The 27431-nt window shown below is 40.9% G+C and overlaps 1 protein-coding gene across 12 annotated transcripts in view; it reads left to right on the top strand.

Moving 5' to 3' along the window:
• LOC133652712 (ankyrin repeat domain-containing protein 31-like) overlaps positions 1-27431 on the top strand; it is a 52681-nt gene that overhangs the window by 15166 nt on the left and 10084 nt on the right. For 4 of the 12 annotated variants that reach the window (XM_062051751.1, XM_062051754.1, XM_062051753.1 and 1 more), the window contains 10 exons: positions 9413-9476; positions 10164-10384; positions 10489-10647; positions 10734-10867; positions 16709-16856; positions 16941-17098; positions 19903-19984; positions 20126-20222; positions 26092-26197; positions 26303-26620. In XM_062051751.1, coding sequence (XP_061907735.1) covers positions 9413-9476; positions 10164-10384; positions 10489-10647; positions 10734-10867; positions 16709-16856; positions 16941-17098; positions 19903-19984; positions 20126-20222; positions 26092-26197; positions 26303-26620 — 1487 coding nt within the window. Of the gene's footprint in view, positions 1-8119; positions 8191-9412; positions 9477-10163; positions 10385-10463; positions 10648-10733; positions 10868-16708; positions 16857-16940; positions 17099-19902; positions 19985-20125; positions 20223-26091; positions 26198-26302; positions 26621-27431 lie in introns of those variants that run through there. The other 8 variants (XM_062051758.1, XM_062051755.1, XM_062051757.1 and 5 more) reach the window with 8 other exon arrangements.

Below are 27431 nucleotides of genomic sequence, written 5' to 3'. Positions count from 1 at the left end.
GTAGGGCTGGGCGATATGGCCTTTTTTTAATATCGCAATATTTTAAGGCCATATCGCGATACACGATATATATCTCGATATTTTGCCTTAGCCTTGAATGAACACTAGATGCATATATTCACAGCAGTATGATGATTCTATGTGTCTACTTTAAAACATTCTTCTTCATACTGCATTAAAATATGCTACTTTTAAACTTTAATGCAGAGAAGGAAATCACAACTAAAAAAATCACTATTTTTTTCATACGGTGTTGATCTGGAAATGTTTGCCTCGGCATTTTGATGGTGTGGATGTGTGGCATCAAACGGAGATATTGACGTGCGGAGTAAGCACTCTTCATTGTCTAGCGGGTGACTTCAAATGATGCTACATATTAGCAGTGTAGCCGAGTGTCCTGGGTTGGCCTATACAGTGTACGTATCTAATAAAATAATAAACGGGAGACATTAGAGCAGGTTCGGTAGCCACCGCTTCTTTAATGTCAACATCACACACCTCCTTCCACAACCACACACACCCTACGTCACAGCCCTACGGCAACCACTCTGGAGGGACAAAACTCCTCCTCCTTATCTAACACACTCTGGTAACTTGGGACACCCTGAACTGTTTGTTACAACGCTTTTGCCCCACACTTGACAAATTACGGTTGTCTGTTCGACATATTCCCACTTGAAGCCAAACCACCGCCAGACGATGGACCCCCTGATGTGTTTTTCTTGGGAATTCATTATTCCTCCATTTGTTACCAGATTCGCACCTTCTTTCTCTTGTATTAACGCTCGCACCACTCCGCTAGCATCACAGCTAGCATTAGCCATGCTGCTACCTGTCTGCTCGGGGAGGGCGTATACGTATGTGACGTATGTCGTGACAGTATGTGACGTGTGTACGAAGGTGCGCTTGTCTGTCTGTGAGAAGGAAAGAGCGAGGAGAGCCTGTAGTGTAATGCCCGCAGCTAAAAGCAACTGCGTGAGAACGTATACTCGATATCACGATATAGTCATTTTCTATATCGCACAGAGACAAACCAGCGATATATCGCGTATATCGATATATCGCCCAGCCCTAGCATAAAGCATACTATATGATTGAACTGTTTTTTTAGGTAACTGTAGAGGGAGAATATGTGTACCGGTACTTTGTATGTATTTTGTATCTGTAAAGTTTATTATTTATTATTGGTCGACATTTAAGGCCTTGTTCACACCGCTGGTCAATTCCGATTTTGTGACCTGTATCCGATTGTTTCATGTCAATGTGAACAATGCATTTCAGAATTTTTCAAATCCGACTGAGGCCTCGTTCGCATGTGGATATAAATTGGACATGAATCGAATGTAGCTGCAGTATAAACGCTCTGGTCTCATTCATCCGACCAGAATGTCATCAAAAAGCAATAAGCATCATAATTCGTCGCCAAAATATCAATCAATCAATCAATCAATGTTTATTTATATAGCCCTAAATCACAAGTGTCTCAAAGGGCTGTACAAGCCACAACGACATCCTCGGTACAGAGCCCACATACGGGCAAGGAAAACTCACCCCAGTGGGACGTCAATGTGAATGACTATGAGAAACCCCCCCCCCCTCTAGGGGAGACCGAAAGCAATGGATGTCGAGTGGGTCTGACATAATATTGTGAAAGTCCAACACATCAGCGAAAGTCCAGTCCATAGTGGGGCCAGCAGGAACCATCCCGAGTGGAGACGGGTCAGCAGCGTAGAGACGTCCCCATCTGATGGACAGGCTAGCGGTCCACCCCGGGTTGGGAGCAGAGTAGAAAAGAAAAGAAAAAAAACGGCAGATCAACTAGTCTAAAAAGGGAGTCTATTTAAAGGCTAGAGTATACAAATGAGTTTTAAGATGAGACTTAAATGCTTCTACTGAGGTAGCATCTCTAACTTTTACCGGGAGGGCATTCCATAGTATTGGAGCCCGAATAGAAAACGCTCTATAGCCCGCAGACTTTTTTTGGGCTCTGGGAATCACTAATAAGCCGGAGTTCTTTGAACGCAGATTTCTTGCCGGGACGTATGGTACAATACAATCGTCAAGATAGGCAGGAGCTTGCGTGTAGTATTTTATACGTAAGTAGTAAAACCTTAAAGTCGCATCTTAGGTGCACAGGAAGCCAGTGCAAGTGAGCCAGTATAGGCGTAATATGATCAAACTTTCTTGTTTTTGTCAAAAGTCTAGCAGCCGCATTTTGTACCATCTGTAATCTTTTAATGCTAGACATAGGGAGGCCCGAAAATAAAACGTTACAGTAATCGAGACGAGATGTAACGAACGCATGGCATGGATAATGATCTCAGCATCGCTTGTAGACAAAATGGGACGAATTTTAGCGATATTACGGAGATGAAAGAAGGCCGTTTTAGTAACACTCTTAATGTGCGACTCAAATGAGAGAGTTGGGTCGAAGATAATACCCAGATTCTTTACAGAGTCGCCTTGTTTAATTGTTTGGTTGTCAAATGTTAAGGTGGTATTATTAAATAGATGTCGGTGTTGAGCAGGACTGACAATCAGCATTTCCGTTTTCTTAGCGTTGAGTTGCAAAAAGTTAGCGGACATCCATTGTTTAATTACATTAAGACACGCCTCCAGCTGACTACAATCCGGCGTGTTGGTCAGCTTTAGGGGGATGTAGAGTTGAGTGTCATCAGCATAACAGTGAAAGCTAACACCGTATTTGCGTATGATGTCACCTAGCGGCAGCATGTAAATACTAAAGAGTGCAGGGCCAAGAACCGAACCCTGGGGAACTCCGCACGTTACCTTAACATAGTCCGAGGTCACATTGTTATGGGAGACACACTGCATCCTGTCAGTAAGATAAGAGTTAAACCAAGACAAGGCTAAGTCTGTCATCCCAATACGCGTTTTGATACGCTCTAATAAAATATTATGATCAACAGTATCGAAAGCGGCGCTAAGATCAAGAAGCAGCAACATAGATGAAGCATCAGAATCCATCGTTAGCAATAGATCATTAGTCATTTTTGCGAGGGCTGTCTCCGTAGAGTGATTTGCCCTGAAACCGGACTGAAAAGGTTCACAGAGATTGTTAGACGCTAAGTGTTCATTTAGCTGCTGTGCTACAATTTTTTCGAGGATTTTCGAGATAAACAGAAGGTGGGACACCGGCCGGTAGTTTACCAGGAGATCAGGATCGAGGTTAGGTCTTTTGAGTAGAGGATGAATAACCGCTTTTTTGAATGCTAGGGGAACAGTGCCAGAGGAAAGTGATAAGTTTATAATATTTAACACTGATGGACCTAGTAATACAAAAAGCTCCTTGATAAGTTTCCCAGGAATTGGGTCAAGTAAACATGTTGTTTGTTTTGTCCCATTTACACATTTTGACAATTCCTCCAATGTTATTTCATCAAAGAGAGAGAAACTATTTTGGAGGGCGGTATCCGTCGTATATACAGTCGTATCTGTGTTAATAGAACCCAGTTGTAGCTGAGATGCATTGTCTTTAATCTCTTTTCTAATGACTTCAATTTTCTTATTAAAGAAATTCATAAAGTCATCTGCTGAGTGGGTGGAGCTACTGGGAGGAGTCCCTTGTTGGGTTAGCGATGCTACTGTACTAAACAGAAATTTAGGATCATTTTTGTTGAGGTGGATGAGATTTGAGTAATATTTAGCTTTAGCTGAGGTAAGCATGCGTTTATAAGTTATTAAACTATCACACCATGCTTGATGGAAAACCTCAAGTTTAGTCGCACGCCACTTGCGTTCCAGCTTTCTACATGATAATTTCTGGGCTTTAGTTTCTTCTGTAAACCATGGGGTACGCCTTTTAGGGGCCCTTTTTAGCTTTAGCGGTGCTACAATATCAATGGTGTCGCGCAGGGCGTCATTAAAGTTGTTAGTGAGGTTATCAATAGAGCCCACATAATTTGGGAATGGTGCCATTACCGAAGGCAGTAGGTCAGTAAGAGTCGTCGTTGTGGCAGTATTAATGTTGCGGCTGCTATAGTAGTTATTATTATTATTATTAGTTTGTTGACAATGAGTCAGAACTTCGAATTTTATAAGGTAATGATCGGACATTACTTTAGTGTACGGGAGTATCGTAACTTTAGAGGTGGTGACACCCCTGACAAGCACTAGATCTATCGTATTACCGTTGCGATGCGTGGGTTCATTTATTATTTGTGTAAGACCACAGCTATCAATTATAGTCTGGAGCGCCACGCATGGAGGGTCCGATGGGGTATTCATATGGATATTAAAGTCCCCCATTATGATTATATTGTCGGCGTGCGTCACTAGATCAGCAACAAACTCTGAGAATTCACTGATGAAGTCCGAATAGGGCCCAGGGGGGCGGTAGATAACAGCCAGGTGGAGAGGCAGCGGTGTGACAAACCTCAAAGTGAGCACCTCAAACGAGTTATATTTATTATTTAGGTTAGGTGTAAGATTATAGTTTTCATTGTATATTAGTGCGACACCCCCTCCCCTTTTAAGAGGTCGGGCAACATGTGTATTGGTATAGTTAGGAGGAGATGCCTCATTTAGCGCAAAAAAATCGTCTGTTTTGAGCCAGGTCTCGGCGAGACCAACGACGTCAAGTTTGTTGTCTCTAATGACTTCATTAACTAATAACGTTTTGGAAGATAATGATCTTATGTTTAAAAAGCCCATATTATAGGTAGTGGGCTGTTTTGAGGATTGTTTGTTGAAATTATCCGAAGTATCAATATTAATAATGTTGCGTTTATTATGCGTATTGCACTTCAAATAGTTTCGACCATATCTAGCAATTGATACGACAGGGATATTCAGATTGTTTGCTTGATGTTGCGATAAACTGAACGCATCATAGTTAGCTACCTCAGTACAATGTATGTCTGCCTCTGACACGGTCACAAAAGAAAAAACATTATGTGAGTTGTGTTTTATTCTAAGAGAATTGCTATGTGTGCAGGGATTATCCAGCCTGATGCCGGCTAGTTCTAGTTTAAATGGCTTCTTACCCGGAGACTACACGCTTCTTTGGTTAGCTTTTCTCTTTGTTGTTAGCCCAGCTCGGCATCCCCGCTTCTGCTTCCGCTCGCACCGTTTATGTCGTCTCCATTGGCGGTCACCGCTAGCACTTGACTCCGCTGCTACAAAGGCCGCTCGATGTAGCCCACGAAGTATTCCCATGCTAGCGAGGAGGTCCACCGTACATGCATCTTTCAGTCTATAACGACCCGATCCATTCACATCCAGAATTGTCTGTCGGTCGTATGTGATCACAGAGTGTTGACGCTTTGAGCCAGCCATGAAATTGACAGAAATGACGGGTGTTTTTTGCCAAATCGCTCTACACTCCCAAGAGCGTTAGCATAGCCGCAGCATACCATGCGCCGCCATCTTGACGGTTGCAAAATAAATAGTTGACAAATGAGCAGAAAACAAGCAAAATAATATGTTTTAGGAACTCACATCAATGTTCCACCACTCCACTCTTTGAAGCAGACAACATAGCAAATGTCCCACAAACTGGAAAAGGCCAAAATTAAGGCTGCAGCTAACGATTATTTTTCTATCGATTAATCTATAGATTATTTTTTCGATTAATCGGTTAATCTATAGATTATTTTTTCGATTAATCTATAGATTATTTTTTCCTTTTGCCGATTATTTTTTTATTCAAAATGAAGATGAAAAAATAAATGTAGGCCCGTTTTTTCAAAAGGCATGGCTTTTATTTACAAAAAAAAAGAAGTATGGCCACTCAGTCAACATTGACAACAACATGACTAAATATTCTGTAACAATGTAAACATTTAAAACTTTTAACATTTAACAAAATTAAAAGTAGCTTATTTGCTTTTTAATGTGCAAATATAAAAGTCAACATCCAGTGCAAATCTTAATATTCTGCAATAGTATAAGCATTTCAAAAGTAAAAGTATTGCTTATTTTGCTTTAAAATGTGCAAAAATAAAGATAAACATCCAATACAAAAAAGTGCAAAACGAAATATTCTGTAACAACAGTGTAAACATTTCAACAAAAGTGAAAGTATTGCTTATTTGCTAAAATGTGCAAAAATAAAGATAAACATCCAATACAAAAAAGTGCCAATCTAAATATTCTGGAGTACTGTAAACATTAAATATTGCTTTTAAAATGTGCAAAATAAACATCCAGTCCAACACAGTACACAATAACCAATTCTACTCATTCCAGTGAGTGTCTAACAGTTGTAATGAAGAAAGGTTAGCATGTGTACATGTTTGGTTCTTTTCTTGTTTATAATATTCCCAGCAGCTGAAAATAGGCGCTCAGAAGGGGTCGATGTGGCTGGAACTGAGAGCTAATTAGCCTTCACCTCAAGCCAGGATTTCGAGCGAGCTGAGCTGCAGTTTAAGTTTCTAGAAGGTCAACGGGCTCATAGTGATGTTAGTAGTAGTTGACTGGGAGGTGTTTATTATCATTTGGGGAGAGTCCGCTGCCTGATGCTCACCTGCTAAACACCTATCTGCTCCACCCTGAAGCGCTGACTACATGCGCTCTGAATACGCACTGCTGATTGGCTGATAATGCTTCGTGTGTACCAATCAGATGGTTGTGTGGGTGGGACAATGCTGCGTGTGTACCAATCAGATGGTTGTGTGGGTGGGACAATGCTGCGTGCTGAGACAGAGGCAGACGGAGCAAAGCAGCTTGTTAAGACTTTAGCTTAGAAACTCGTTCGGTACACCCCCGTACCGAACCGAAAGCCCCGTACCGAAACGGTTCAATACAAAACACGTACCGTTACACCCCTAGCAGATACAAATGGCACATTCATGTTTTTGTGTAATGATGACAACGTATGCTCGCGCGGACGATTGACTAGTTGATGGTTTTCTTTTCAAATGTTCGTTCATAGCCGTTGTGCTGCTATGATAGGCCATTTCCGCTCGACACAGTGTGCATACAACAACATTATTAGGCCGTTTATTGAAGTACTCCCACACTTTTGGCATGCCTTTCCCCCCTCGCTCGCACCGCTCGCATCGTCTTCTTTGATCGTCTGCTTTGCGCTTCGCCATGACGGTAGTGTGACGTCATTATGCGACGCGTCGACGCACAAAAACGGCGTCGACGTATTTACGTAACCGATGACGTCGACTACGTCGACGCGTCGTTTCAGCCTTAGCCAAAATGGTTGCTCTCTTCCTTCTTAATCTTCTATGCGCAATAATTAGGTTCAGAAAATGTGGACTTTGATTGCACAAAATCCTCTAAATTGCCACAAATTTGCCAGGACTGAGAACTACTAGAACTGTAGCTATGTTTCGTAAACACTGCATCACGTGTGACGTCATGTTTATATGCGTGCATGCAGTTCAGCTTGCGTTCACATTAGACATCAAATTTTTTGTAATGTGAACGACTATATAAGATCAGATTTGGCCAAAAATTATAATTGGAATCTTACTCTAGTGAGAATGTAGCTTTTGACGCTTTGTTGGTTTTCATTGTAACCATTGCCACAATGAGGTCTCAGAGGTCTAAAGCTTTAAATGAATAACGCTTTCATATTCCGGGATGACCCAAAGTAAATATAAAGCTGTATTTGAGCCATTGGGCATGGCTTTGGGCTCTTTTAAGACAAACAAAAGGCAACATCATTCAACATGACTTTTATCACAGAGGAAAAAAACTCTTACTTACTTTTCTTTGAATTAAATGAACATATTACAAATTGTTTGTTTATTGTCCTAAGTCAGTCAGTATATGTGGTACATTAAAACTCAAAAAGTTATGGGTGGATTTTGATTACATTTTCAGGAAATGGGGAAAAAAAATAAAGACATGAGTAATTAATTTTTAGGGGTGATTTGGATTACTGTCTGAATTCTGTAATTTTTAAAACGATTCTTTACTCTATGTAGATACAGTAGGGCCTGGCAGAGGTCTGCCCTCTCAGAGTGCTTTTCGAGCTCTTGATGTGATGGATTGTGACTTGACAATAGTTTTTAAAGCCTTTTTATGTGTACATCTGTATTTTGTCAACTACTCCTCAGCCTTTGTCAACAGTAGAAGAATAAGACAGTTTTTAGTTCTTTTTTTTTCTAGTTGCATAAAACCTTCCTCTTCATTGTTGTAGCAAAGAACGCCAAAACCAAACAAAACCGAGATGTGGGCATGGAACTACATGGTGATGTACAGCTTGAAAAGGTAAAAGCATTGAGTCCACAGTTTAAGTTTGTTGTTGATGTCAAATTTGTTGAGCCACATTTTAAGTTACAGTTTTTGTATTCTGTGCCCATAAATCATCAAGACGTGTGAACATTACCCATATACTATAAAATGATTTTCATTGTCAGGGTGAAGACGTCCAAAATGTGAAATATCAGACTGTAGTTCCACAAGAGAATCACAAGAGTAAATTGTCACATGGTAATTCTATTAGCAAGTATGGACATTTCAATATATTATTTGTCACAACCGTAGTGTCAAGGTAATGCATTTCATTTCATTCTGTTTCAGTAGAACCTTTACAAGCCAGTAACTCCTCCTGTTTTCCTGAGAACAACAAGCTTTCTTCTTCAGGAACGACCTATACCCGCTTGTTTCAGGGTTATTCAGAAGAAAAGAGCAGGGACAGTGATCAAACTGTTGACTTTTTGGGGGACAGTTCAGATGAGTCAGTGGACTGGGCCATTAAAGCCACACAGAACTTTAACTGATCTCCATGTACATGTTTATTCATTTAACTTCCTCACTGGAAGGGTTTAAAACAGTTGCTTCTGTATTAGTCGTTGCTTTGTTGTAATTATGTTGATAATGTTTCTAAAAAAGAGAGCAAAAGCAGTTCTAATAAAGGTTAAGGTGACCATCCATCCCTTTTCTACCGCTTATCCCTTTTGGGGTCGCGGGGGGTGCTGGAGCCTATCTCAGCAATGTTGTCAAATTTTTTGTCATATATTGACAGTTTAATGATGTATAATTTCCATTTAAATACAGTTCTGCAATACTTGAAGGGAATTTAAGTATACAGGTCGTAATATATGTTGAGTAAAATGACTTCACTGTAATATTAATACAGTATTTTGGGGCATTTAATTGTGTTGTTTCAAAATGGTATTAATATATAAAAAAATATACATTATTATTATATTGTTGTGTGTTAACTAAAAATGATGTGTTAATGTTCAAAACACTAAATGGAGGTTCATAATTAAATATAATTTGACTCTAAGTTGTGCATTTGTGTTTTTTTGGTGTTTAGAACACATCTGAACAATTTACATATCCATTTTAAGCATTTACTACCGGTATATATTTTTTAAACTGTACCGATATTACATTCAATGAACAATTGGCAGTTCATACCACAGTAGTAGCCAATATGTAATACATATAAATTAAACTAAAGATGAACATGTTTGTTTTTTAGGTACAGAAGTGACGAAAGAGAATAAGGACATGTTCAACCCTATCAACAGTAGTCTACCCTCTGGGTAAGTCAATAGTGGTGGCGTCCAGGCAGAGGCGGTCCTGGCTAGTTTTACGCCCTGAGCGATACTTTTATTGCTGCCCCTTTTCACAAACCCAATAAATTACATGTAGCTATGAGAGTCTGTATTGATTTTTTTTAAAGCAGTTTAATGATCTATCTCATGAAATAAGCTCTCAGCAGCAGGTTGACATATTTTTTTCATGTCTTGGGTGGTTGCCCACAGCAAAATCAGTTGGTCGTTTACACCATAGGTTGTTAATGATGCCACTTGACTGTGTGTAGGGAAAAGGGCTCAAGTGGGGCCCTATGAAAACTAAGGTACCACTGTATACTATCAATATCATGTGAGCATTTGACATGTTTAAGCATTAAGCAGCTTGGATCAAATACAGTGATAGCATTAGAGAGTGCCCAAACTAATTAATAATGTATTGACTCTGTATGTTTATTTATAAAGTTATATTTGGCAAAACATGTGTTAAATAGAATTACAATCTGCAATCTAAAATGTTGTTTTCGCTGGTCCCAGGTTGCAAAATGAAAGCAAAATAAATCTTAGCATTTGACATCAATGTATCTAACCATCAACTAATATCTTAAAGTATTAAAGAGTGTGAAACAAACAATCTAAAACTTTAACCGTTGAAGTTCTTCACAGTTTACCTGGTTATTTTGTATTATTTTGTAGGGAAACGACTGGCGGCTGCAATAAAGAGCATGACAACAATTCAGATGGTTCATCAGATGAGGACTCTATAAGCCTGTTGCATGATCTTAATACCATCCAAAGCAAAGAGGGAATGCAACACTGTGGTTTAATTTTAGCAACCAATAGCAAGGAGTCTAAGAATATGATGGCAATAAGCCAACTACAAGTGGCAGAATATGCTGTGGATGATGCAGACAATGGTGAGTGCTGCTCCTGATATTTTACTCGATCACTTGTGATACAAAGTCTACCAGTTTTGTTCACACTCAACTTTCACAGATTTAAAATGCATTTATTTTCACAGCAAATGACTCTCAAAACGGTAATATGCACAAGGAGATACAGCTTTACGAGACAGATGAAAATGAAGACGCTGTTCCTCACAAAACATGCAGAGTAGATGAGGCCTGTGGTGAAGTCCTCACTCAAGCCGGAGACATCGTTAACTTAGAAAATATTGCCGGTTGTTGGAACGGTTTCTTTTGTCTGTGATATTTTCAGCTTTTTCATTTCCCACTAAAGTGTCTTGAATTGTAATCTACTGGACAGCTCTCCATAAAGCCTCTGCCGAGGGTAATGTGGAAGGGGTCCAGGAGCTGTTCAATGCTGATGGCGATATCAATGCTGTAAGCAATGATTATGACACTCCACTGCTGGATTGTGTATCCTCTGGACATCAGCAGGTGATTGAGAAACGATTATTTTGAAAAAACACTTGTCTCACAAATAAACCATCCCCATTCAGTTAACAAATGATATATAAATAACAACAAAATACAGTGGACCCTCGATTAACTGGTTCTTTACCAGGGTTAGTTAATCGTAAAGTTCTTATAGTGAATCAAATGTATCCATAAGAAGCAATTTAAAAATGAGTAATGGGTTCCAGCCTCAACAAAAGTCCATATGTAGGTTAGTACATTTTTGAAACAATATAAAATGTTACACAGTAATGCAGGGCATTTCAACTGGGACACAGGGGGACAAATCTGGCCCTGCAGTGACACCAGACCGGCCCCAGACTTAAGTTCAAAACGTGGGAGAGACTTTTTTTGCAAGTATATTCCTAAAAACACTAGAGTGCTTCTGTTGGATAGAGAAACTTGGAACAGTGTAAGCACATTAGCAGATCTTTGCATTGACATTTTAACCTTGCCTTGCATTTTACTTAACGGGGCCATTTTGTCCTGAAATTTGTAACTCGGATAAAAGAAATAGCCCAAAAACCAATGCTGCTGGTTCGCATAATAGTGAAGGGAGAAGTCTGGCCCCCCGGTCTTTAACTTTCTGAAACTCTAGACCCTAGAGCAGACATGGGCAAACTACTTTTTTTTTTTTTTTTTAACAAAAAACTCTCATCAATGTTAAGGTTTCTGCCTCCCGTATGCGTTTTCAGCGCTTGACTATCATTAAGGAGGAGCCACCCATTAAATTCTATTATTAAATTACATTTCATATTAATATCTTCGATAAACCTCGTTCGTTTCACCATATCCCTGTAATACCGCGTTTCCCCACTACATGGCGCTCATTGACCTTTTTGACCTGTGGGATATTACTCCCTTCTTCTCTTTAGCTTTGTCCTGTGAGCCCCTCTGTAAAAATGAGCTTATCAAAGCAAAGAAAAGTGGACAGTGAGTGCCGAGTATTTAATGCAGAGTGGACAACGAAATATTTTTTTACTGAAGTCCGATCAAAGGCTGTGTGTACAATGAGCCTTGCTGCCTACTCATGATATGTTACATGTTTGTAGGCGAAATCCTCTCACGTAATGGCTTTTACATGTAAATTATATTATTTCACACAAACACTCCATCCATCTGTTCCTGGCCCCGCCCCCCTGTCAAATCTTAGAACCCTATGTGGCCCTCCTGGCAAAAAGTTTGCCCACCCCTGCCCTAGAGCAATTTAGTTGAATAGCTCTGCCGTAATATATGTCAGTCAAACAAACATAACAAAGGGATCACCTTGCTCTTTATTAACAAGCCAAAACAACAAGAAGCTGCTGTCCCCTGTATGCGCTGCTCTTCCAACACGCGCCCACACACACAGGAGTCCTTTTGGTGCCCTCACAAACGATTAGAAATCACAACAATCCTTAACTTTAACAACCCATCCATCCATCTTATCCGAGGTCGGGTCGCGGGTGCAGCAGCCTAAGCAGGGAAGCCCAGACTTGCCGTTCCCCATCCACTTCGTCCAGCTCCTCCTGGGGGATCCCGAGGCGTTCCCAGGCCAGCTGGGAGAGATAGTCTTCCCAACGTGTCCTGGGTCTTCCCCGTGGCCTCCTACCGGTCGGAAGTGCCCGAAACACCTCCCTAGGAAGGCGTTCGGGTGGCATCCTGACCAGATGCCCGAACCACTTCATCTGGGTCCTCTCGACGTGGAGGAGCAGCGGCTTTACTTTGAGCTCCTCACGGAGGACAGAGCTTCTCACCCTATCTCTAAGGGAAAGAGAGCCCCGCCACCTGGCGGAGGAAGCTCATTTCGGCCGCTTGTACCCGTGATCTTGTCCTTTCGGTCATAATCCAAAGCTCATGACCATAGGTGAGGATGGGAACGTAGATTGACCGTTAAATTGAGAGCTTTGCCTTCCGGCTCAGCTCATTCTTCACCACAACGGATCGATACAGCGTCCGCATTACTGAAGATGCCGCACCGATCCGCCTGTCGATCTCACGATCCACTCTTCCCTCACTCGTGAACAAGACTCCAAGGTACTTTAACTCCTCCACTTGGGGCAAGATCGCCTCCACATCCCGGAGATGGCACTCCACCCTTTTCCGGGCAAGAACCATGGACTCTGACTTGGAAGTGCTGTTTCCCATCCCAGTCGCTTCACACTCGGCTGCGAACCAATCCAGTGAGAGCTGAATATCTTGGCCAGATGAAGCCATCAGGACCACATCATCTGCAAAAAGCAGAGACCTAATCCTGCAGCCACCAAACCAGATACCCTCAAAACCCTGACTGCGCGTAGAAATTCTGTCCATAAAAGTTAAGAACAGAATCGGTGACAAAGGGCAGCCCTGGCGGAGTCCAACCCTCACTAGCAACGGGTCCGACTTACTCTGACACTGATCATACAGAGAGCGAACCGCCACAATCAGACAGTCCGTTACCCTATACTCTGAGCACTCCCCACAGGGCTTCCTGGGGTACACGGTCGAATGCCTTCTCCAAGTCCACAAAGCACATGTAGACTTGTTGGGCAAATTTCCATGCACCCTCAAGGACCCTGCCGAGAGTATAGAGCTGGTCCACAGTTCCACGACCAGGACGAAAACCACACTGTTCCTCCTGAATCCGAGGTTCGACTATCCGGCGTAACCTCTTCTCCAGTACACCTGAATAGACCTTACCGGGAAGGCTGAGGAGTGTGATCCCACGATAGTTTGAACACACCCTCTGGTTCCCCTTCTTTAAGAAAGGAACCACCACCCCGGTCTGCCAATCCAGAGGTTCCGCCCCCGATGTCCACGCAATGTTGTCAACCAAGACAGCCCCACAGCATCCAGAGCCTTAAGGAACTCCGTGCGGATCTCATCCACCCCCGGGGCCTTGCCACCGAGTAGCTTTTTAACTACCTCGGCAACCTCGGCCCCAGAAATAGGAGAGCCCACCACAAATTCCCCAGGCACTGCTTCCTTATAGGAAGACGTGTTGGTGGGATTGAGGAGGTCTTTGAAGTATTCCCTCCACCGATCCACAACATCCGCAGTCGAGGTCAACAGAACACCATCCCCACCATACACGGTGTTGACATTGCACTGCTTCCCCTTCCTGAGGCGGAGGATGGTGGTCCAGAATCGTTTCGAAGCCGTCTGGAAGTCGTTTTCCATGACTTCCCCGAACTCGTCCCATGTCAGAGTTTTTGCCTCCGCGACCGCTGAAGCCGCACACCGCTTGGCCTGTCGGTACATGTTTGCTGCCTCCGGAGTCCTATGAGCCAAGAGAACCTGATAGGACTCTTTCTTCAGATTGACGGCACCCCTCACCGCTGGACACCAGCGGGTTTTAGGATTACCGCCACGACAGGCACCAACCACCTTGCGGCCACAGCTCCAATCGGCCGCCTCGACAATAGAGGTACGGAAGGAACATCGTCCACTCGGATCTCAATGTCCAGCGCCTCCCTCGTGACATGTTCAAAGTTCTTCCAGAGGCGGGAATTGAAACTCTCTCTGACAGGAGACTCTGCTAGGCATTCCCGGCAGACCCTTACAATGCGTTTGGGCCTGCCAGGTCTGTCCGGCATCCTCCCCCACCATTGCAGCCAACTTACCACCAGGTGGTGATCGGTAGAAAGTTCCGCGCCTCTCTTCACCCAAGTGTCCTAAACATGAGACCGCACATCTGATGACACAACTACAAAGTCGATCATGGAACTGCAGCCTAGGGTGTCCTGGTGCCAAGTGCACATTTGGAAACCCTTATGTTTGAACATGGTGTTCGTTATGGACAATCTGTGACGAGCACAAAAGTCCAATAACAAAACACCACTCGGGTTCAGATCCTGGCGGCCATTCTTCCCAATCACGCCTCTCAAGGTTTCACTGTCGTTGCCAATATGAGCGTTGAAGTCCTCCAGTAGAATGAGGGAATCACCCGGGGGAGCACTCTCCAGTACTCCCTGGAGTGAATCCAAAAAGGGTCCGTACTCTGAGCTGCCGTTTGGTGCGTAAGTGCAAACAACAGTCAGGACCCGTCCCCCCACCCGAAGGCGGAGGGAAGCTACCCTCTTGTCCACTCGGTTGAAAACCAACGTGCAGGCTCTGAGCCGGGGGCCAACAAGAATTGCCACCCCAGCCCGTTGCCTCTCACTGCTGGCAACGCCAGAGTTGTAGAGAGTCCAGCCCCTCTCGAGAGAACTGGTTCCAGAGCCCTTGCTGTGCGTCGAAGTGAGTCCGACTATATCTAGCCGGAACTTCTCCACCTCGCGCACTAGCTCAGGCTCCTTCCCCCCCAGCGAGGTGACGTTCCACGTCCCAAGAGCTAGCTTATGTAGCCGAGGATCGGACCACCAAGTGCCTTGCCTTCGGCTGCCGCCCAGCTCACATTGCACCCGACCTCTGTGGCCCCTGCTATAGGCAGTGAGCCCATTCGAGGGGGGACCCACGTTGCCTCTTCGGGCTGTGCCCGGCCGGACCCCATGGGGACAGGCGCGGCCACCAGGCGCTCGCCATCGTGCCCCACCTCCGGGCCTGGCTCCAGAGGGGGGCCTGGGTGACCCGCGTCCGGGCGAGGGAAATCTGGGTCCTTCGTTTGTATTTTTCATAGAGGTCTTCGAGGTGCTCTTTGTCTGATCCCTCACCTAGGACCAGTTTGTCTTGGGAGTTTGTCTTTAACAACCATATAGCTAAAATAATAAACATTGAAAAAAGTAAAATTCACTTAAATTAACATTGGCAAAAGAGGAGCTGATGGGAAAGCAGCAGACAGACAGAGGGAGAGAAGGAAGGGGTCGTGGGAGAGGGACCTTGTGTGTGTGTGTTTCCTTTGGAAAAGGCAAAGGTGAACAAGAAGTAGCTCTTCTCCTCCGCTGTGAAATAAGTCTGCTTTGGCATTTTTTTCCAGAAAAGTTATCTCCACAGCAATTCCATTCTTCTGTCCATGCTGGTCTGAAGTCTTTTTGGGACTCATATTGAGTAAGGAAATAGGACAAAACTTGTCAAAAGGCAAACAACAACACAGAAAAAGCACACATGCTGAAGCGCTGAGAAGTCGCGAGGGCGCAACATATTTTCTTCTTCCAAGGGGAGGCGTGACAGAAAATAATTGAGAAGCACTTGTTTATGTAAATGTGTGTGAGCGGGTGTGATGCGGGGTGCTGTGGAAGTGGTAGAGCAGTGTTTTTGTGTTTAATTGTGTTTTGTTGTGATTTATGTTTTTTGTGTTTCTGTATTTGTGTTAGGACCCCCTTGAAAATGAGATGCTGCATCTCAAGGAGCTATCCTTATTTAATTGAAATTGTAGTGTACTGGGCAGCATAAGGTGTGGAGGGTTCCGCCTGAAAGAGACATCGTTAGTTTAGGTCGGATCTTATGGTGTTCACTGTGACATTTGCTAGGCAACTAGCTGTGAGGAGGCTCGTAACCCAAATATTTACTCGCAATCTATAACATAACAATTAGCCAAGGGACTGTGCGTATCTCAAAATAATCATGAGCTGAGGAACTATTGTATTGACATTTTTAGTGATGTGTAATCGTTTTAAACGTAATTATACAATACATTTGAACCTGTTCAACTCTGTCATGCATGCTTTGTTGAACTTTAAATGCATTTTATAAAAACATTGCCACACTTTAATAATCTACAGTAATAACAATGAATGTTGTTCCCTATAATTTACTTTTGATTTGCCTTTTACACCCTACTAAAACAAAGAATGTAACAACTGAAATGTTAAACTTTCTGTGAACTTTAAAATGTCCAGCTTCTAGTGTATTGTTGGTGTCATCTTTTTTAAAATATCAACACGCTGGTGTTTTATCAGAAATGTGTTGATGTATGCACCACAGGGAGTAAACATTGTTTTCCAGTATGGCTCACAGCCGAATACCAGGAATACATTAGGCTTCACTGCACTGGATGTAGCTGACCAGATGGAGAATAAAGAGCTTTTTAACAAATCTTCCACAAGTCAAACGCAGCCTGATACATTGTCTGGTGAGCTTGCCAGTTCAGATGTAGAATATAAATTATCGGACATGTTTGTAACTTCAATAACTGCTAAATTTTTATTTTCTCCAGGTGAGCTTTCCGCTGAGGCTCACTCCAACAAGCTGCCACCATGCCATTCGAGCTTCAGTTGCACATCAAACTTAGAACCCAGAGAATTGGATAATGGAAACAGAACTGATAAACCTGCTGGCATTCCATTGAGGAAGAATGACACTGCAACAGATAATGTGAGTGTTACTTTCAGTTCAATTTATGACTATACTGAAGACCAGTGATGTCAAAGTCAAGGCTCACGGGCCAGATGCAGCCCGCGAATGAATTATCTATGGCCCCCGGGATGATATTTGATTAGTATAAGAACCGGCCACAGCCGCCTGCTGCTGTGTTGCACACACCAATACTCCATCAGTGTTGGCGCTAGAAATTTTCTAAATGGTCCCCTTTAAGTCATAAAAATGGGGTCCCAAAGTAAATTTTTGGGGTCCCACTTTTTTGTAACCGTTTTGAAAACAAATGATACATGTATGCATTAACCTGTTATATCTCCCTTTTTATATTGTGTTTTGGAAAAAGGTTGTCAAAAACGGTACTTAATTCATTAAAAAAAATTACAAAAGAAAAAACATTTTTATGCATATGTTAATGTATTCAGTTATAAACATCAATTCACTTTCTTCTTTCCTTCATGGATCTAAACTTTACCGCTGCCGGTATTTTTTTCTATATTTTTATTGTAATATTTTCAGAATGTGTTTGTTTTTGGCCAAAGTAAGACAAAGAAAACAATCAGAAGTTGTCTTTAGTTTTTAGTTTTAATGCCATGATTTTGATAGTCCGGCCCGCGTGTGCACAAATTTTCCTCCATGCGGCCCCTGAGCTAAGATGAGTTTGACACCCCTGCTGTAGACAGTAGTAAATGTTCTGTGCAGAACCATTGCATAATATAGTAATTGTTATTATTATTTAATTGTTCCCGTTTGTTTTTCTGTCTGTTAGTTTGTTACAGTAGTAAGAATAAAACTTTACATTACATTTACATTAAACCAAGGTGCTCAAACCTATTCCCGCGAGAAACATTGAAGGATGTGAGAGCCATTTTGATACATTTTCTACATTATGGATACTAAGACCAATACAATGTAGGTCAATATATGGTTATGGTTTGAGTTTATTTCAAACATGCATACAAATTAAGCTAAGCTATCTGAACAAAACATCCACATCTTAGCTTTGTGTTATAGGTAAAAAAGCAAATTAGATTAATTCATGATTATTTTTAAGATGTTGTAATTATTTCATGATTTAATTCGCTTTATCTTATGTATATACATCCGTAAATCATTTTGAATTATCTTATCTAAGAATTGTGCTCTAAAATAAATTTGCTTTGCCAAATCTAACCCCCCTTGAGATATACAATTTATATACTAATACTAATCTCATTATTATACCACCAACTACATTTTTTGAAGACTTTAGCACACCCAAAAACGTAACATATCTTGCAAGAAATTTGTAGACATGATCATGTTAGGACATATGGGAATCATCAACGACTGTATACAGTCGTCGGTCATTTTGGTTTTCAAGTCCCTTTTTTTGGGAGTATTTAGACAGTTAAATTTTTTCTTAGGTCTTCCGTCTAGTGTTCTAACGGGACGTGTTTATTTTGTCTTTAGAATGTGTCGCAGGCCAATAGAAAACAAGCTGTGGACCGCAAATGGCCCGTGGGCCGCACTTTGGACACCACTGCATTAAACTTTCAAGAAATGTCTGAAATTAGATAAAGAACCACTGATTGCATTTAAGGCCTGATTCAGTCATTTATAGATTTTGGGCCCAATCCCAATCGTTTCTACTACATTACCTTGGGCTTAACGTTACAAGCTTCAACTTCTGTTGGTGTATGTTAGCGACCATGCACAGACAAGATAGTGGAGACTGACAAAAGGGTAGATAGATCTTAAAATTTTGGGAACATTTAAATAAAACTTTCAGGAAATGTCAGAAATGGGATAAGGATAAGTCATTTAATTTTTGGGCTGATCTGGATTACAGTCTGCGTATAGGACTTTTTGTACTACTGGGAGGTAGGGCTTAGCAAAGGTCTCTGCTCTCCGAGTGCTTCTCTAGATTTTTGTTACAATGTTTTTTGGTGAAATTCCACTGATTACATCAGTGTTTTTCAAGCACTGTGCCGCGGCACACTAGTGTGCCGTGAGATATTGTCTGGTGTGCCGTGGGAAATTATGCAACTTCACCTAATTTATCCCAAAAATATTTTTGCAAATCAATAATTATAATCTGCCAATAATGTGCCTTTGCTTAGTGTCTGTGCTGTGTAAAACTCAGCAGGGTAACCACGTAATACTCCATGTCAGTAGGTGGCAGCAGGTAGTTAATTGCTTTGTAAAAGTCGGAATGTGTCGGGTGAGACAAGGATGGTTTGTTGTGATCCCAATATGCAGACCACAGCGGGAGGCAGCATGCAGGTAAAAAGGTATGTAATGCTTAAACCCAAAATGAAGGAAAGGAAAAAGCAATGGCTATGCAAAACGAAAGTCAAACTGAACTGGCTACAAAGTAAACAGAGACAGAATGCTGAACGACAGCAAAAACTTACGGCGTCCACAAAGTACATCCGTAAGGGACATGACAATCAACAATGTCCCCACAAGAAGGATCGCAACAATGTAAATAGCCTTGCTTGCTAACACAAAGCAGGTGCGCGGAATAGCGCTCAAAGGAAGACATGAAGCTGCTACAGGAAAACACCAACAAAACAGGAAAAGCCACCAAAATAACAGCGCAAGACAAGAACTAAAGCACTACACACAGGAAGACACCAACAAACTCAAAATAAGGCACGACGACCTGATGGAGTTACATTTTTTAACGTTTTCTGCTGGTGGTGTGCCTCCGTATTTTTTTTATGACAAAAATGTGCCTTGCCTCAAAAAAGGTTGAAAAACACTGGATTAGCTCACGCTGATGTTCTACTTACCTGTTCCTATTGTTGAAACAATTACAGACTGCAAGGCAAATGTTGGCATCGGTGGAGAAAAAGCAAAAAGAAATATCAACTTGGTCTCTGACACAACCACAGGATGGAGGTACATTCATTCGTCAGTGTTTTACTGTTCATATTAAAGCCATTGAATATATCAGTGTTTACTTTTATATATTTAAGATGTTTTAATGAATATGCAAAACATCCTTTTCTGTAGTTGTATTTGTGTGTTCTTGCTTTCCAGTCATATACCTTTCAGCTATAACAAATATTCAGAATGAACTGGCTGAGATCTTTGTCAAGCAACAGTTGGAGAAGGATAATCTTGTCCACAAATACAAGTCAGTTTTAAAAGTTGTTATGCTTAATTTTGATAAGTTCCGTGACATTAGACTAGGGATGGGTCCAAATGTGGTATTTTTATAGGTGCCGACCGAATTCCGTTGGTACAACCGGGAACCTATCAAAAATTCAAAAGTACCATATTTCAATACCTGTTTTGCACATAATGTCACGTCGGGTTGCAGACTCGACACCAGCTCAAGCAAACAAGCACTCGAAGCAGACTGTGCTGGGATGGTTTGGGATAATGTTGCAAATGGTAAATGGGTTATACTTGTATAGCGCTTTTCTACCTTTTTAAGGAACTCAAAGCGCTTTGACACTATTTCCACATTCACCCATTCACACACACATTCACACACTGATGGCGGGCAAATTACATCCAACAAAGCAAGCATGCCTGATAAAAAGTGCTCAAAAAGACAGTAAGGCACTACAATGCTTATTAACATTATATATGCCGTATCAGTGACGTGCGGTGAGGTTCTTGGCTGGTGAGGCACTGACTTCATCACAGTCAGATTTACAAACATATGAACCCTAAAGAGTATCTTATTCACCATTTGATTGGCAGCAGTTAATGGGTTATGTTTAAAAGCTCATACCAGCATTCTTCCCTACTTGGCACTCAGCATCAAGGGTTGGAATTTGGGGTTAAATCACCAAAAATTATTCCCGGGCGCGGCGCCGCTGCTGCCCACTGCTCTCCTCACCTCCCAGGGGGTGAACAAGGGAATGGGTCAAATGCAGAGGACAAATTTCATTACACCTAGTGTGTGTGTGACAATCATTGGTACTTAAACTTAACTTTAACTTTACACATACAAACTGTAGCACACAAAAAAGCTCATTTAATTAAAAAAAACGTTATTATGGTCTTACCTTTACTTATAAATGAAGTCCATGCACCGCTGTTGTGCTGGATTAATGCACCCCCACCGTAGAATGCACCCCCTGACGGGAGTGGCATATCAACTAAAGCCCACACTTAAAAGCCTACTGAAACCCACTACTACCGACCACGCAGTCTGATAGTTTATATATCAATGATGAAATCTTAACATTGCAACACATGCCAATACGGCCGGGTTAACTTATAAAGTGCAATTTTAAATTTCCTGCTAAACTTCCGGTTGGAAACGTCTATGTATGATGACGTATGCGCGTGACGTCACGACGGCAACAGAAGTATTCGTACCCAATGTGTCACCATACAAACTACTCTGTTTTCATCGAACAGTTCCACAGTATTCTGGACATCTGTGTTGGTGAATCTTTTGCAATTTGTTTAATGGACAATGGAGACTGCAAATAAGAAAGTTGTAGGTGCGATCGGTGTATTAGCAGCGGACTACAGCAACACAATCAGGAGGTTGTGTTGTGTTTGAGCTGGATACAAGACGCACTACCGTGAGTACAGCTTTGGCTTCCAAACATTTGATCGCTTGCCCGTACGTGCGTGTCGCTATGTGCATGTCACGTACGTAACTTTGGGGAAATATATGTTTCTTGCGGACTCTGATGGCGGCCGGGGTGTCGTCGAAAGCTACAACGCCCGCCGCCGCCGCTCCGTAGTTAGCTTCAATTGTTAAGCTTCGCCAAGCTGGAAATTATTAACAGTGTATTTACATGTTCATGGTTTAATAGTATTGTTGATCTTCTGTCTATCCTTCCAGTCAGGATTTTTTAAAATTTTGTTTCTATCTGCATTTGAGCCTGATACTATCACGTTAGCTACGTAGCTAAGTTAGTTAGCTTCAATTGTTAAGCTTCGCCAAGCTGGAAATTATTAACCGTGTATTTACATGTTCATGGTTTAATAGTATTGTTGATCTTCTGTCTATCCTTCCAGTCAGGGTTTTTTTAAAATTTTGTTTCTATCTGCATTTGAGCCTGATGCTATCACGTTAGCTACGTAGCTAAGTTAGTTAGCTTCAATTCTTAAGCTTCGCCAAGCTGGAAATTATTAACCGTGTATTTACATGTTCATGCTTTAATAGTATTGTTGATCTTCTGTCTATCCTTCCAGTCAGGGTTTTTTAAAATTTTGTTTCTATCTGCATTTGAGCCCGATGCTATCACGTTAGCTCCGTAGCTAAAGTGCGTCAACGATGTATTGTCGTGGAGATAAAAGTCACTGTGAATGTCCATTTCGCGTTCTCGACTCTCATTTTCAAGAAGATATAGTATCCGAGGTGGTTTAAAATACAAATCCGTGATCCACAATAGAAAAAGGAGAGTGTGTGGAATCCAATGAGACCTTGTACCTAAGTTACGGTCAGAGCGAAAAAAGATACACCCTGCACTGCCTCTAGTCCTTCACTCTAATGTTCCTCATCCACAAATCTTTCATCCTCGCTCAAATTAATGGGGTAATCGTCGCTTTCTCGGTCTGAATCTCTCTCGCTCCATTGTAAACAACGGGGAATTGTGAGGAATCCTTCCTCCTGTGACGTCACGCTACTTCCGGTATAGGCAAGGCTTTTTTTTAATCAGCGACCAAAAGTTGCGAACTTTATCGTTGTTGTTCTATACTAAATCATTTCAGCAAAAATATGGTAATATCGCGAAATGATCAAGTATGACACATAGAATGGATCTGCTATCCCCGTTTGAATAAAAAAAAATCATTTCAGTAGGCCTTTAAACTTTCCACGTGCAAGATTGAATCTATTTAAAAAAGTTATTTAATAAGAAGCCAAAAAGTGCAAAAACAATAATGTTCGTGTTGGAGGAGTTGTGAATGAATGAAATATGAAATCCGTGCTGCAGTCTGCAGGTGTACCTAATGTTGTGGCCCTGAAGTCATTCACAACTCCTCCAACACGAACATTGTTGTTTTTGCAGTTTTTGGCTTCTTATTAAATAACTTTTTTAAATAGATTCAATCTTGCACGTGGAAAGTTTAAGTGTGGGCTTTAGTTGATATAACACTCCCGTCAGGGGGTGCATTCTACGGCGGGGGTGCATTCTCTACCACCAGGAGGCGGGATTACTGCGAGCCTCAGCCAGTGCGTCTTTTGCAGCCGTTTTATGATTGCTCAGCACAAGAAATACTTACACACATACAGTTGTTGACAAAATACACTTTACATTATATACCTCAGCTAACTAAACTATGGAAATGTATAATATAGTTTATATAGCAATACGGTCTCACTGCACAGTTGGCCAGCAGTTAGCCGAGTCCGCAATCCATGTTGAGGCACAACGCAGTGACGTGCCTCAACTGGCTGCTGATCACAGCAAGTCTCTTCTCAGTATTTGAACGGCAAATGTGAAAATTCAGCGATTTTGAATAAAAATAATCTAAAACTGGTGAAGTTAAATGGAAAATAACTTTATAGTATAATCACTGGATACATACAACAATTTAATTATTTTTTTTTCTTTTTACATTTTTTTCTTTCCATAATGGCACGTGAGGCCCCGCCTCACCTGCCTCCACTGACTGCACGTCACTGGAGGCAATTTCAACACCTCCAAATTTAATGATAATAATAATAATAATGAATTGAATTTGTAACACACTTTATATTTGTTAAAATCTCAAAGTGCTACAAAGTATAAAAATAAAAATAGAAAGTAAGAATATATAATACAAAATTAAAATAGAAATAAAATCATGACACACACTAGATAAACACTAGATAAAACAGAAACATAGATAAAAATAGAAATTAAAGCATGAAAGCACTGGATAAAACAGATAGGCAAGCAGTGCATTTAAAAACAAGAAGGCAGAGAAATGAGATAAGAGCTGTGCTAAAAAAGTGGGTTTTTAGTCCCTTCTTAAAATGGTCGACAGACTGTGGTGCTCTAAGATGGTCAGGGAGAGTGTTCCAAAGTTCGGGAGCGGTCGAGCAGAAAGCCCGGCGGCCCATAGATTGTAACTTTGTCCTGATGGGTTTGAGGAGGTTAGTGTTTGAGGAGCGGAGGTTGAGGGGAAACTAGGTCCTTGAGGTAGGAGGGGGCGTTGCTGTAGATGCATTGGTGAGTGAGCAGGTTAATCTTAAATTGGGTCCGGAATGCAATAGGGAACCAGTGGAGTGATTTGAGAATAGGTGTGATGTGATCACGCTTGCGCACTCTCGTCAGGATCCTCGCTGCGCTGTTTTGAATGTACTGGAGCTTTTTGATGCTCTTTTTGGGGACCCTGACGAGAAGTGCATTGCAGTAATCAAGCCTGGAGGAGATGAAGGCATGGACGAGTCTTTCAGTGTTGGCTGGGGTGAGTGAGGGGCGGAGTCTTGAGATGTTGCAGAGGTGAAAGAAAGAGGTTTTGCATTTAATAATAAATTTAGTTATCAAAACTACAACTTAGATGCATGTTGCAATCAAACAACTGGTGTGTAATAAGTACATTACTTGTAGTATAAAGACTGTAGGACTCAACAAAAGACAAGAGTTTCAGCTTAATGACAAAAACTACTTAGTGACTACGGCAACACACCATAGCCTATTAGGGTTGTACGATATACCGGTACTTATAAAGTACCGCGACACTAATGGATTAAAAAAGGTACTGTAGTGCCTTTGAAAAATATCAGTATTTTTTTTTTCATAAACATTATGCCATGCCGTGGTGACATTGCTGGTAATATGAGATGAGGCACATGTTAACACTAGTCAGCACACACACAGAGCATTTACAAGCGGAAACAGTGTGAAGACAGAAGAGGGAGAATGGACATATTTTGTCTTTAAAACTAACAATAATAGTGAAGCTTTAAACACTGAAGCTCTGCAAGTAGTGCGTATAGCGAGCTAGCGGCTAACGTCCGTCAAAAGTGTTTTAGCAACTTCTAAATCTTTAATCCTCTCCTCCATGGCAACAAATGAACTATGTGTCTTACAAATATCATCCCTGCAGGACAAGGAATAGCTAAACATGCTTCATTACATGCCACAGGAGGATACAATAGCTAACCGCTAATAGCAATCTAGCGCTCCTAAATGTAAACAAATGAGTGGATCTATACTTTAACGATGCCAAGTACAAGAGCTGTATATATCAATGAACAGCATTGATATTTTTCATTATAACAAAATTATTTGTCATTTTTGTTAATGTTTTATAAACTCAGGAAATACGTCCCTGGACACAGGAGAACTTTAATTATGACCAATGTATGACGCTGTATTTACTTAGTATTGGATAGATACCCAAATTTGTATTATCAACCAAAGCTTATGTAAAGTATTTTAACAACAGAACAATAAGTGCTTATTCCATTTTAACAGAAGTGTAGATAAGACATGTTAAAAACAAAAAGTAACCAGATATTAACAGTAAATTTACTGATAATTCATCCATCTATCCATTTTCTACCGCTCGTCCATCATAATTTTGACAAAATAATACAATGGGAAATGACAGACTACTGTATGTACTGCATACGACAGCAGCCAAATTAGGAACCTTTGTAACCCATTTGTTTATTTACTTCTAAAAGATAAGTTGTCTATTATGTTCACTATGTTATTTAATACCAAAATTGTTCTTTGAATTTAATAAGAAACGTATGTTAATTGTATCGTAAGATTTTCTGTTAAAATAAAGCCGATAATTACATTTTTTTGTGGTGTCCTTAATTTTGTATCAAATTACATTTGGGTATCAGTACTGATACCTATACACTATACACTTACGATCTAACATCTTGGAATTGGTACTGTATCGGTTTGAATGTGAAAGGCCCCCATCCTTACACAAAGCACTTTACACTTTGCTTTCATGTCAGTCAGAAGTTTAAAGTTAATTTGCCCTTTTCAATGATGCCAGTTAGTCTTAGCTTCTGCGTCATGTTTGTATTTTTCTGACAGTATACAGCATCATACAAATAACTCATGTTTTGTTTGATACAGGAGCATGACTTCACCCATTCTTCAACATGGGGTGAAAATTAAATTTCTTTCCCTTTGTTCACGGCAAAGGAAATTAGTGAACATCCTTCAGATGCAAATGAATCAGGTACATTTTCTTGACAATGAAAAAATATCCACTCAAAACAGTCAAGTAGTGCAAGAGCAGCAACGTCAGTTCAACAGTCTTTCGATTCAACCCCTCTCTTCCAAGATGACGGAGATGAAAAAAGGTTCCCAAGACAAACTCATTCCAAAAAGGGGAACCCAAAAGTCAACAAGACGGGCCAACCCACAGAAAAGATTGGCCCAAACCAAGGACAAGGTCCTTACAGTCCTTCCAGGTCTTTTTCTACCAGCACACAGGCAGGATCACTCTTATTTGCTGAAAATAAACCAAGCCAACAATGTTCAAACAAAATATATTTATCCACCGTCACAAGGAAGAGCTAAAGAACATAGCAAACATCTCTCTCAGCTTATCCAGAAGGGACTAATACCACATGGAGGTGTTTTACAGATTTTCTTAAAGGTGAAGATATATATTTACTTCAATTAAGTTGTGAAATATTCTGCTTGTGATCTTTGTTAATGGTACTTTAGTCTTGTTCATCACTGTTCAAACCCATTTGGAACTTGTTTAAATGAGGACAAAATGTGCCATACAATTCAGCATACAGTAAATAATTGTAAAATGAAACTGTTATAAATCTAAATTATACCAATCAAAAGCTTATCTTGCTCTATAGGTCCAGTGAGGTGGCACTGCCTTAAACATACAGGTGATCTGCAATAGAGATGGGATTTATGACTCTTTGAAGGGAGCCAGATCTTGAGGAGCTTTCTTTCTTTCAAAGAGCAGTTTAAAAGACTGATTTGTTATTAGTTATTTTCTTTTAAACAGTTTTTTGTTGTCAAGGAAACAATCACTAGTATCTATATAGATATATTGTAGATATGATAAAATGTAAATCAGAATATTTGAATTTACACAAATATTACCATATTGGTGAGAATTATCTGAAATATTGGCTATAATTGTATCTTTTTTCTAGTTTTTATTGTAAACATTCCATAAGGCGGTGCCATCTTTTCATGCTTTGGCAGGGACATCACTATTTGGAATTTTACCTCGCCTAAATAAATGTGTAGCATTTTACCAATATAGAAAAAAATACACAAATAATAAGTAAGAATAAAATGCATTAATGGATATAAAAAGTATAAATAAAATTACAATTAAAATTAAGACCCAGCAAAATTTACTATATTATACTACCATACCTGGTGTATGTACACTTGAAGTATTGTCCTTTAGAATAATGAACCCGAAAAGTGAATCC

Source organism: Entelurus aequoreus, linkage group LG06 (genome assembly GCF_033978785.1).
Source record: "Entelurus aequoreus isolate RoL-2023_Sb linkage group LG06, RoL_Eaeq_v1.1, whole genome shotgun sequence".
Classification (NCBI taxonomy): domain Eukaryota; kingdom Metazoa; phylum Chordata; class Actinopteri; order Syngnathiformes; family Syngnathidae; genus Entelurus; species Entelurus aequoreus.
The sequence above is the reverse complement of the archived record's forward strand: the minus strand, read 5'-3'. Positions and strand labels throughout refer to the sequence as shown.